General features: G+C 37.5%; 1 protein-coding gene across 2 annotated transcripts in view; it reads right to left on the bottom strand.

Moving 5' to 3' along the window:
* Positions 1-225: 225 nt before the first annotated feature.
* Positions 226-13197, bottom strand: part of cops3 (COP9 signalosome subunit 3) — a 36290-nt gene continuing 23318 nt past the window's right edge. For both annotated transcript variants that reach the window (XM_060840530.1, XM_060840531.1), the window contains 5 exons: positions 9939-10112; positions 8047-8133; positions 4853-4966; positions 3333-3413; positions 226-591 (listed from right to left, as the gene is read on the bottom strand). In XM_060840530.1, coding sequence (XP_060696513.1) covers positions 538-591; positions 3333-3413; positions 4853-4966; positions 8047-8133; positions 9939-10112 — 510 coding nt within the window. In that variant the 3' untranslated portion in view covers positions 226-537. The remainder of the gene's footprint in view (positions 592-3332; positions 3414-4852; positions 4967-8046; positions 8134-9938; positions 10113-13197) is intronic.

Genomic DNA, 13197 nt, shown 5'->3' with positions numbered 1-13197 from the left:
TGAAATATTCCCAAGCCATTATGCTGATAAGAACTGCATCCCATTAGCAAAACAAGAACATAAGTTGAAAACAATGTTATTTGTATTGCTCTACTTTCATATAAGCCCAATTAAATCAGTTTAGTATGTTAATCCCAGTATTTGCTTGGAGTTAAATCTTCTAGAATACTTCTCCAGTACTTTCCAGTGGGACTCAGAAAATGAAGAAAAAGCAAAGAAACAAAATGAAGAAACAAAGTTCGGTTTTATTTAACACAGCTATAGTGTTAACCGTGAAACAGTGATATATAAAACAGCGACAGATTTGTTCCTACCCAGGAGATTTTTTTTTGCCAAAACACAGTTCTGAAAGCAATAACAACAGAGGGAAGCTTCTGATCAAAACCAACAGTTGATTTTCTTCCTGATGCTCACATGACTAAATCCATTCATCCCTCAGTTTCCTTTTTTTTTAAAATCTTGCTGATGAACCAAATGCACCTTTTAAATTTATATCTTTTTGTTGCCGCAGCTCTCACAGACTGTTTAGGATATTTTTTATGAATAACTCGATGCCTTGCTTCCTACATCATCTTCCTGGGTGCCCATGCTCTAGAAAAACAAGTCATAAAAATAATATGTCATAAGATTTTCTATACCTTCTATTCATAGAGCTACCGAAGAATGGCTCCTAACTTAACACTATATTGTGACATTAGTTAGCTTATTATAGCACAAAATGTTTTAGCAAAAAGCAGTTGCTTCCAAGTTACATTATGACAAATGTAAAATATTAAGTGCAGTAATATAATATTTTCTATCATTTATTGAATCAATAGCTTGTCAAACCCATCGCTATTTTAGAAATTTCTGATGCATTTTGATCTAGTTTCACCTGGATATATAACTGGCCCTCCTCCATTGCCACAGGATTAAAAACCTCTGCAAATTCTCAAAGCACCCTGCTGTTAGCAGTATCAGAGTTATCATGACAGAGTGGGAGGCCACTTGGCCTGCATGCCATCAATGCTGGTGCTTTATAGAGCAAAGTCTATCCTCCACTGTCCCTTTAGATAGACATGCTTATTTTTCTCAAGTGCCCATCCGATTCCAGACTGAAACCACTGATCATCTCCCACTTCCATCATCCCCACAGGAACAGAATATTGCAGGTTTTCATTTGCTGCATAAAACATTCTTTCTTACATCCCCCCCTTGCCAAAAGCCTCCAATCTATATTCCTTAATCTTTGCAACAGGAAGCTAATGAGGGCCGTTTTTCAATGGCTATGATATATCAATCTGTCATGAGCTTGCACACATCGAGCAAATCACCCTTCAACCTCCTTCGCAACCAGCTTCACCAATCTAACCTTACATCTAAATTTTATGTTTGGAACCATTATGGTTAATTTCCTCGACATCAACTCTCAAAGTATGTGGATGAATTAGCCCACCAATCCCCAAACACCCTGGGAAAACTAAAATTGGGGGTGACCAATCGGAGAAATGTCACCACATAAATAGAAAGGACAGACTCAGTGAGGAGTTATAACTGTTTCTCACTAACCAGTTCATTGCAGGAGCAGTGAGGCAAATAAGTGGTGGCATTGGGTGATTCACAATGAAGGGCATGATGGGAGACAGAAGAGGCAGCGGGTGTAAGAAGGGGCAAAGGGGGAGCGCAGGAGAAAGCCAGTATGGAGAAGGAGGCTATCAAAGATTTGTATAGTAAGCAAGAGATTGCATGAGGGATTTGCATCGGAACGTGCTGCCTGCAGGAAAGATACAGGATTGGAAGGAGGAGACCCCAAAAGGGATGCAAGAGCGTAGTAGGAAGGAAGCTACATGATAGACATTGGAGGAAGGAAGCTTCAAGTGAGACACATAGCAAAAGGAAGACGCTGCATGAGGGGCAGCTGCAAAAAGGTTTGGAGACTGGAGCAAGAGAAGCTGCAAAGGGAAGAGAACAATTTTAAACCTATCAACAAAGAAACATTCAGCTAACTGAGAGTCAGGAAAACTTGCAATCACCGAGGTAATGAATTCCTTGCAAATAAATGTGTGATCCCTCACTTAAGACTGTATAAATTCACTATATCCTTTCATCATGTAATACTGCCTGAATGTTATTGTGAAGAACTGTGTGCATCAATTGTTAATTTTAAATGAGATTTTGTTTTCTAGGCTTTCATGGGATATAGGCACTTCTAACAAAGCTAGCATTTTTGACCCATCCTAATTACCCCTGAATTGAGTGGTTTGCTAGGCCATTTCAGATGACAATTAAGAATCGATCCCACCACTGCATGAAAAGAGTCACATATAAACTAGGCAGGGTAAAAGCAGTAGATTTCTTTCCCTCCAGAATAATAATGAATCAGATGGGTCTTACAATAATCCTAATGTATCACGGGCTGTAGGTTGTAGCTTTCATTTTGTGTACGTGTTGGAGGAACATTAGCCTTGGCCTGCATCATTCGATGGACGGTTATGTGAAGGGGTGTGCGTGTACATGCGTGTGCATCTGTGAGTGTGTGCGGATGTCAGTTGTTTTGAAAAAAAGAACTTTTGTTGGTTAAAACATATTTGTTGCCTTGTGGCTATTTTAACACTGCAGCATCTACAAAGTTAATGCTTACCCTGTATGTTGCGGTTTTATGTTTAATAGAGGCTAATTGTTCAAAACATTGTTGAATTCTTTCAAATGTGCTTCCGTGGGAATCCAAATACCCAATATGTCAACACGACTACAGAATATATTATTAGATTGTACTGCATCATTCAATAAATAAGTTTTTTTTAGATTAGATTACTTACAGTATGGAAACAGGCCCTTCAGCCCAACAAGTACACACCGACCCGCCGAAGTGCAACCCACCCAGACTCACTCCCCTACACCTAACACTACAGGCAATTTAGCATGGCCAATTCACCTGACCCGCACATCTTTGGATTGTGGGAGGAAACCGGAGCACCCGGAGGAAACCCACACAGACACGGGGAGAATGTGCAAACTCCACACAGTCAGTCGCCTGGGGCAGGAATTGAACCCAGGTCCCTGGCGCTGTGAGGCAGCAGTGCTAACCACTGTGCCACTGTGCTGCCTCACCTGTTTGTGAGAACAATAAACACACAAGAAAATCTAAATATTTCAGTTTAAAAAAAGTGACATGCCCTGCATCCTTTGAAGACCTTCATAACTTCACTAAAGTGTGGTGACCATAATCACAACTGCAGCAGTTCAAGATGGTTGTCCACCTGCACTCTCTGAGGGCAACTAGAGTCGGGCAATAAATGTTCACATGGTCCACGTGACAGTAAATGAAATTAGTCCTACCAACCATTTCTTACCTTCTGTACAAACTGAGGATTAACAGTGATTTCCTGATCCATCGTTTTCAGTTTTTCATCTAACTCTATACATTTCTGCATCTAAAGGTTAAAATAAAACAAACATGTTTGGCAATTACACATTATTTGCTTTTTCAGGACCTGTTTTCTAATTAACTAATATATCCCAAAAATATTAAATGTCATGCATAAGCACACAATTCCTTTTTGTTTCAGTTAACTTGCTCTGGTATTAGGTAACACATCTGAGATTCAGCAATTTGAATTATAAATGTCCATGTTCATGTTTCTAACTGAATGCACAAAGTCACAGTATTCAACCATTGGGTTCCTATAATTCTCAAATTCTGAAAATCTCAGCTAACGTTAGTAACTGAAACTCTACATGTAAAATAAGAGCACATTTAATAGTTAGAAACAAACTCGAAAAATTACATTTTTCAGAATGAGATCATTAAAGTTTATGTTGAACGGAATGAATGTTTTTAATGCACTTTCAGGTCTTCATTACATCTTTCTGTGAAGACCTCAAACTTTCATAAGAACCTGGGTTTAAGTTGATATCTTCCGCCCAGAATGATGACATCAAACTAAATTGGATTACATATCAATACTAATTAGTTATGCCAAGGAATATTCTTTTCTTCCTCTTTCAGCAATTTTTATTCTAAGTTTTTCAGAAGTATCTGAAGAACACAGGACAAATTTCAAAACATTTTCTCAAGATAAAACTAGCATTTAGTACATTACTTGCAGATGAATATCAAACTAGGAGTAATAAATACAAGTTAGTCACTAATAAATCCAAAGAGAACCTCCAGGACTCAGGATGGTTAGCATGTGGAAGAAACGAAAATTCAGCAAATGCTGGAAATCTGAAATGAAAACAGAATGCCCTGGAGGAACTCAGCACATCTGGAAGCAGCTACAGAGAGAGAAGCAGAGTTAACATTTTGAGTCCAATGTAACTCCTCATTAGAACGTAGTTGCTCAAACTGAGTAAAAAAATTTTGTGAGACAAAAGGAAAGTGACGGTGGATGGGGCCTGTTGAGGGCTCTTTTCAAGAAAGCAGAAAGCCTTTGGACCCACCCAATGGGGGACAGACATGGAGAGCTGTGAAGAAGTTATATTGTATTGAAATATTAACTCTTTCTCATAACTCACAACTGTTTGTGCCACATCACTTACCATTCAGCCAAAAGAAAAGCACATATTTGACAAGATAAAGTGAAAGGCAAACAGCATGACAAAGAGTCAGGGGATACAATCTATATCCATTATATGATTAACAAGAAAATAACAATAGTGCAATAACTGTCAGCAGTTCCATGTAATTTATAAATCAGAACCCGGAGATGCTAATCATATATCCTCTATATACTTTTAGGCAGTTGAACACTATAGTATTGCTACTCTCAGTAATTGTGACTATGGCAAGTGACATATTCGATTGTGAATTTCATTACTGTTTCAAGTGTAGAAGTCTGCATTCAGTTATGAATGACAAATTACTTGTTACCTCATGGTCAATGTTGAGAAGCATAGCTGGGTTATTATATTTCTCTGGGTTGTCATGGAAACTGACCATTCCATCCTTCTGATTAATACTAGCATAAATTTCCCCATCATCTATCTGAAAGAAAGTTAATGTCATGAAATCAAAGACAAAATTATTCTCATCAGCAAATGAAACAACAGAATTTTACTAAATTAATTCACAAAGATAAAAAGACTAAAATAAATTTCCTCAAGAGGGAATATAATCAAAACATATTCTGGTCATAGCAGCGATTAGGCACTACAATTGGCTCTTGATTGCATTATGGAGCAATAGGTCAGTGTGAGTTCCCTACTGATTGCTAGCTAATGACCTCTGCTGAAGAAAATGGATTTGTAAAATGTTGCATAATCAACTGGGTAAAATATCCCACTGGCATTCACCAACTAGACAGTAGGGCAAGAAAACAGTTAAATATGAGCCCATTCTGCCCAAAACAACATTACATTAAAAACAGTAGAACTAGAACAATGATTTAAATGCCAGATGTTATACATAGCAGCAGAAAGAACAGGGAGAACGCCTGTAAAAGCCAAATCTCCATTCAGTTGGATAATAGTTGGTGAATACCTCAATTCCATTTATCCACTTTTGCTCCATTCCTTCGAAATCCTTAACAAGAGTCGCAATCAAAGTTTTGAAAATTTTAACTGACCCAACATTAGTATTTTGAAAAAAAGAGACAGCAGATTTTGTTTAATCATCTTATGAAAAGGTGCTTCCTAATTTCACGATATGACCTAGCCCTACTTTTAAGATTATAATCTCTTGGACTGGATTTTCTGGGAACATTGGGCACGATATTCCCCTTCCCAGGTGGGGAAATAATGCGACATATTGGCATCTAGAGAGAAACTCACCTCCTTTTCACTAGCTTACCAAGTTCTTCAGGAATGTGTAGGTTAAGTGCATTAGTCAGGGGAAATGTAAAGCAATGGGGTAGGGGAATGGTCTAGCTGGGTTATTCTTCAGAGGTTCAGTGTGGACTTGTTGGGCCAAATGGGGATTCTGTGATTCTATGATATGGTCCAAAGAGAGACTCTCTCAACTACCACTAAATAAGGGTCTTTCCTGGTTAATCAATCAATAGCCTCAATTCACTGCTTTCCTGATCATCTGCCTCCCTGCTGGCAGGAATGGTAGCCAGTTTCTCGATCAAGAAACGAGAACAATCTGCTTGCTTTGTTTTTTTTTGTTTGGATGGTGAAACCTCCAATTGCATCAATCAGAGACAGTCTGAGGTATGGACAGGGATCAAGAGAGTGATATCTGAAAGCGAACTTTTGTCATTATTTCTGATAGCTTTTTCCCAACAAGTAGAGTATAAAACATATGCTGGATCCCCCAACAAGTACATCCTGCTTGTGATCCAGGATGTTAGTATGGAGGCCTGTAATTCACATCAATGATCATTCATCAACCCTTAATGAGCTAATGATTGAGCAACTGCAGAGATTTCATCAGTGGTAGGGATGGCACACCAGTGACCACCTATCACGCTCATTTCCAGATTTAAAGAAATGGAAAAATTCCACCCATAGTTTAAGTCAACTTTATCCTATCTATATTTTTCAAAACACCTCGATTAGATCACCCCTCAACATTGTAAGATGAAATGAGTGTTTCATATTTAAACACAGGCACCATTCTGGTGAATCTATTTTGTATACTCATCAAAGTAAACACTTCTTTTCTGTGGCTCCATGTCCAAAACTGAATATACTATTCCAGATCATTGCTCTACAATTGAAGTATAATTTTTCATCTTTGAATTTCACAGATTTTGAAATAAAGGTCAACATTCAATTAACTTTTTTGATTATTTTTCAACCTGCTCATTAACTTCTGGCAATCTGCATATATGGATGCTGCAAATCCTTTGCTCATTGTAATTCCTAGCTTCTCACCACGAAGAAAATATTCCAATTTGTCTTATTCAGATCACGAGTGGATGACTTTCCACCTCCTCACATTGAACTCCATTTGCCAACAATCTAAATCCCCATTTGAAACAACTTCTTCCCACATACACAACTTACTGTGATTCCAAATTCAGTGTTAGCTAAAACACTTGGATGTGAAAGTCTCAATTCCTTCCTGCTTGATGAAAAGCTCATGTATAACATAATATGATAGTTTGAATAACCATCTCCATTTTGTGAAGCTCAATGTTATGGTTCTGTTTATCCAATTTTGGACACATGGAGGAGGACTGGGGCAGATAATTGATTGTGGCAGCTTGTGGCTGGTGTCAGAATTTTTAGGAATTTCCTGCTGAAAAATGAGAAACATTGAATCTATCCACCAAATATAGGTGGACACATTCAAAGTCCAGATCCTTATGAACACTATTTGTCATATCCTTGTCAATTTAGAGACATTCAAATCAATGTGAAGGTTTCAGATCTGGTGACCTTTCCTCAAAAATGTTGCTTTATGTACAGAAGATAGGGTTGTGGGGGGAGGAGAGACACTAACTAAAGGTAGAGAGGAGCAATTGGACAAAGGGTTGATCACAATCTGGCTAGGAGGGTGAAGAGTTGTTAATGGAGACTGTTAGTGGCTAACAATACCCCCACCCTATCTTCTGTAAATAAACCGACATTTTCCTAACTACCATCAGTTCTAGGGAAAGGTCACCAGATCTAAAATGTTATCTTTGATTTCTCTTCACAGATGCTGCTAGACCTGCTGAGCTTTTCCAGCAATTTTTGTTTTAAATTGATGGTGCCTTGTAAATGACTTCCCCCACCATGTGAAATCGTACTTTAGAATTGTCCAAGGTTTTAATGGCAAAGTCCTCTTTTGAATCTTTTTCGTATCACATTCTGCTTTAATGAAAACAGTCCTAATATTTCAAGCCTCTTCTCATAACTATAAATTTCTATTATTAGCAGAACATCGATGAATGTACATTGTATACTATGCAGGTCTTTTTTTCCATAACAGAAAACTCAAAACTGCATGGAGTACCGTTTAACTGTGGTCTGACCAGTATTTCTGCTCCAACTTACATAAATCCAAAATGTCATTGACCTTTATGTCTTCATCTACCTGCCTTTCCTTTTTCAGGGACTGATAGATTTGATTTTTTTGTTAACATAAACCCTTCGGTAACTGCTTGCTTTCTTCATTTGTCAGCTAAAAGGCCTTACCATGTGAAGCACATATTTCTCTGCTTCTTGAGCACCTGATAATTGTACCCTACTAGCCATGTCTTGTAAGGACAATGTCAAAAATGTCTGCAAGAGAAAAATGAGACATGTTTTAACATAACAGAAAAGGTCAGAAATACTACTGATTGACCAGGTGTGTCTTCAAAAAAGAAAAGACAAGTTTCAGTTACACACACTTTATTATAAACTCAACATAATTTGAAACAAGGAAATTGTTTTGTAGTTATTTAAAGCAATAACAACAGCAGATATTGGATTTATTACAAAATATTCAATGGTGTAAAATCAAAACTACAGTTTAGGAAGTGGTAATAGAACTTGAATTTTAACAAGACACTTAACTTTACACTTTTTTTTAGAATGAACTCCTTCAAGGCTTTAAAAATATGGTGTGTGTTTTTGTTAGAGGTGTAGAGATTTGGAAGGTCCCCATTTCAAGTAAAATGCCTGAATTGACTTGGATATGGGTGTTTAAAGTTGTCCTCAAAATTGGTGGAATTTAGATTAGATTAGTTTCTCTGCAGTGTGGAAACAGGTCCTTTGCCCAACAAATCCACACCGAGCCTCCGAAGAGCAACCCACCTGAACCCATTCCCCTACATTCACCCCTGACTAATGCACCTAACATTACAGGCAATTTAGCATGGCCAATCCACCTAACCTGCACATCTTTGGACTGTGGGAGGAAACAGGAGCACCCGGAGGAAACCCACGCAGATACAGGGAGAATGTGCAAACTCCACACAGACAGTTACCCGAGGTGGGAACTGAACCCAGGTCTCTGGCACTGTGAGAAAGGACAGAAGAAGAAAAATTAAATCATTATCCAATGCCGACTGCTAAGATGTACATTAGTACAAATTTTAAAACAACCATCTATACTTGGACCGTGTCTTCAAACGTATTATATCAATCTTTCCCATTGATAACATTCAGTTTGAATGATACCAATTTAAAATTATTTTATTTAATAAATAATTGATATCAGTATGGAAACTCACAATTGTATTTTGTGAGTATGCAGTTTGTGTTTCACTTTCTTGCCAAATTCTTCCTCCAAAATAATGCTGATCTTTTATTGGAATTAATGTTTGAGGAAGTCAAAGATTCATCTTAAGTTTCCAACCATGTGCAAGTCTTCAAACTGGACACTGGCAGAATATCCAGATGAACAGATGTCTACAAAAGGCATCAATTCATACATTTCCAGCCAGGGTCTCTATCAGCATTCCTGATTGTTAAATTAACGGACAATTTTCTTATCACGCACAAAAGACACAACTCAAACCATAACACCTCAATAACATTCCCAGATGAGATCAACTAACACTACACAGAGCATAGCAATGGCAGAGCCTTAATTTTCCAACACTTGCCTCAATCATTTATCCCAGCCATTGAGGCACAAATCCGCAAGTTTTCTTTGAACTTATTCACAGCTTGGGGGCATACTCGGCAGGCTACTCCTATTTGCCCTGAGAGTTAAGAGTCAACCACATTGCTGAGTCTAATTTGCATGGAGACGAAGCTAGGTAAGGATGCCATGGTGGGATTTTACCTCATGTCTACAGAACATTAATCTGGATTTCTGAATTACTAGTCCAGTGACATTACCACTATGCCCCCTCCCCTACCCAGTTGATATGTGCTTTGAAACAAATGAATTCAACATTTTAGTATCTGAAATAACATGAACAAATTACAAAGCAAACCACCTAAGCCAGGTAAAATTCCTCAAGAATATTTTTCAGGAAAAAAAACTGGAAAATATTATAATTGAAAACTTGAGAACAAACGAAAGCTATGCAGACATGCGTATTCAGCAACCGATATTTTAGTTATGATGTACAGTTTATGTGGATAGACCTTACCTTTGTTAGCCTCTGAATGTTCTTTTTATAAAGAGAGGACAAGCACTGTTTGACAAGTCCCATGTTGTTCTCTCTCGTGAATGTTTCACTGTGTTTGTTCACCACATTTCGAAGTTCTGCTGGGTTATTTGTTGCATACACTTGTGCTAATTCATGGTAGGCATTACTAAGAGGCTGCATAAGGACAGACAAAATAAGACTTAGCTTACCTTGTTAATCCAAAAACAGAAACTAATACATTTTTCAACTGATAGAAAAATGAAAAAATGTAAATGGAAAATTACATTATATTACATTACATATATTGTTTTCAAATAAAATATCTTGTATTATTTGTTCATTTATTTACATTAAAGGCAAGCTAAAAACCTTTAGGATAGATTAGTTATTAGACATTCTTTTTTGTCATTTTATGTGATTCCTTTGCCATCATTTGAACTTCACCACTAATTGCATAGGCTTCAGTTGAAGATGCTTTTGTGAGCAGCACAGCTAACAATAAATTCCCAGCCCTGAAATCATAAGATCAATCAGAATATTAATGATTTAAATACTGCTGAGTTTCACATTCTGAAGACACAATGGGAGAAAAGTTTCATTCTGCTTAACAGCTGTTCCTGTAATTCAGTGATTGCTTATTATTGTATCCAAATTACCTATTTCAGCAGAGTAATGAAATTTTATCAAATTATCTTGCCAATGCAGAAAAGGCAAGAGAAGAAACAGTTGTCCTTTAACTGTTGGTTTCAAAAACATCCGTAAATAGTTCCTAGCTCACTTTTTCTCTTACAATTTCCCATGTCTACATTTACAATCAAAACATGTTTCTGTCACTTCATCATTCTGCATTTATTACCTCCTCCCAAGTGACAGGAGTGGCCGTAGTGGCTTAGTTCTGCAACTATCAGCTTTATAGCCTACACTACAAGAAAAACTCCAATGCTGCAAGGAACTCTATGCCTTTGCTTGCAAAATTGAGACTAGCTTCTCAACACGTTAAAAAAAAAGTTTGTCTATAAAAACAGAAATCAAAATATGTGCACTTTTATAGGTACAAAGAAGTTCTCTACCTCCTTAAAAAAGGCAGTATATAAAAAAAATGCAAAAAGCAGTCTACATCCAGGATACTCAGACATTAAAAAGAAAGGCCAAAAAAAAAGAGGGCAGCAGCAAAAATGAATTTTAAAAATTTGTAACTGATATCAAGGATAATAAAACTTTACATTCATATTTACATTAAAAAGGGTAATCAAAGCAAATATTGTGCCTTTTAAAACTGTGGGTAATGCGATAAATGAAAATAAGAAAATGGCTAGAATGTTGAATAAGTTATCAGTCAGCACCGTAGAGGAGGTGGATAATATTCCTAACATTCAAGGTAAATTAAAAATTCATCAAGGACTGGAATCTATTACAGTTAACATAAGAAGGATGTTAACTGTAGGATGAGAAAGAAAGTGGCACTGAAGACTGACAAAACCCCACATACAGGATAACAGATGCTTTAGCATAATCTTCATCAATTTAAAGAGGCAATCAAAGGAACTGTGGAACTGCAAATATTACCTATTACTTAAGATAGATAAGTGAGAGAAACCAGGAAATTATAGGTGTGTTCATACAACATCTGTTATGGGAAAGTTATTGAAATCAGCAATTAAGGACAAGGTGATAAGACTACTTCAAGTAGTTTGAGTTGAGAGCTAACACAGAGTCTTAAAGGATATGTTAGCTCTAACTAAACTACTGAACTGAATTTTTTGAAGAACTAACTAAATTGTAGATGGGGCAATGTCTTTTAATGTAATTTATATAATATCCAGAAGGCATACAACAGTTTTAACAAACGGCATAAAGCTAAAGTTCACTGAATTAGAAGCAAATTTTCATCATTTATATAAATGATTTAGATGTGAATATAGCAGGCATGGTTAGTATTTTTGGAGATGACACCAAGATAGGTGGTGTAGTGGACAGTGAAGAAGATTATCTAAGAGTATAATGGAACCTTGATCAGAGGACAATGGGCTGAGAAGTGGCAAATGGAGTTTAATTTACATAAATGTGGGGGGTGTTGCATTTTGGTGAGGCAAACCCGGATAAGACTTATACAGTTAATGGTAGGGCTCTGTTGCTCAAACAAAGAGACCTCAGGGTGCAGGCATATTGCTTCTTGAAAGCAATGTCACAGGTAGGGTGGTGAAGGTGTTGTTTGGCACATTTGCAATCATTGGTCAGAGTACTGGGTATAGGAGATGGGACATCATGTTGTAGCTATACAGGACATTGGTAAAGTCACTTTTAGAATACTGCGTAAAAGTCTGGTTGACTTTCTACAGGAAGGGTGTTGCTAAACTTGAAAGGGTGCAGAAACAATTGACAAGGACATTGCCAGAGAGAGAGACAGAGAGAGAGACTTATGGCGTCTGACAATGGTTGTGCTGGAACTTCAACTGTTCATTATATTTCATTAATGACTTAGATAACATGAGAGTGCTATATATCCGATTCTGTCAATGAAGCGAAGATTGACAGTTTAGGAACGTAACATAAGAACATAAAAAGCAGGAGGGTCATCTGGCCCTTCGAGCCCTCCCCACCATTCAATAAGATCATGGCTGATCTCTTCGTTTCCTCAACTCCAATTACCCAACCTCTCACCATAACCGTTAATTCCTTTACTGATCTAAAAAAATTATCTATGTTCGTTTTAAAAACATCAATGAGGAAGCCTCAACTATTTCACCGAACATGGAATTCCACAGATTCACAACCCTTTGCGTGAAGAAATTCCTTCTCAATTCTGTCCTAAATCTGCTCCTCCTAAGTTTGAGGCTATGCCCTCTTGTTATAGTTTCATACGTCAGTTGAATCAACCTCCCTGCTTCTCGTATAGAATCATATAAAATTATGAAGGGAATAGATAAGATTCCTCCCAACTCTTCTAAATTTCAATGAATATAATCCCAGTCTACTCAGTGTCTCCACATAAGCCAACCATCTCAACTCCAGAATCAACCGAGTGAATCTCTTCTGCACCCCCTCCATGCCAGTACACCCTTTCTCAAGAAACCAAAATTGTACTCAGTACTCCAGGTGTAGCCTCACCAGCACCCCCTATGCCGCTGCAACATAACCTCCATGCTGTTAAACACAATTCCTCTAGCAATGAAGGACAAAATTCCATTTGCCTTCTTAATTACCTGTTGCACTGCAGACCAACCTTCTGCATTTCAGGCACAAGGACAGTCAGGTCCCT

Source organism: Hemiscyllium ocellatum, chromosome 20 (assembly GCF_020745735.1).
Source record: "Hemiscyllium ocellatum isolate sHemOce1 chromosome 20, sHemOce1.pat.X.cur, whole genome shotgun sequence".
Classification (NCBI taxonomy): domain Eukaryota; kingdom Metazoa; phylum Chordata; class Chondrichthyes; order Orectolobiformes; family Hemiscylliidae; genus Hemiscyllium; species Hemiscyllium ocellatum.
The sequence above is the reverse complement of the archived record's forward strand: the minus strand, read 5'-3'. Positions and strand labels throughout refer to the sequence as shown.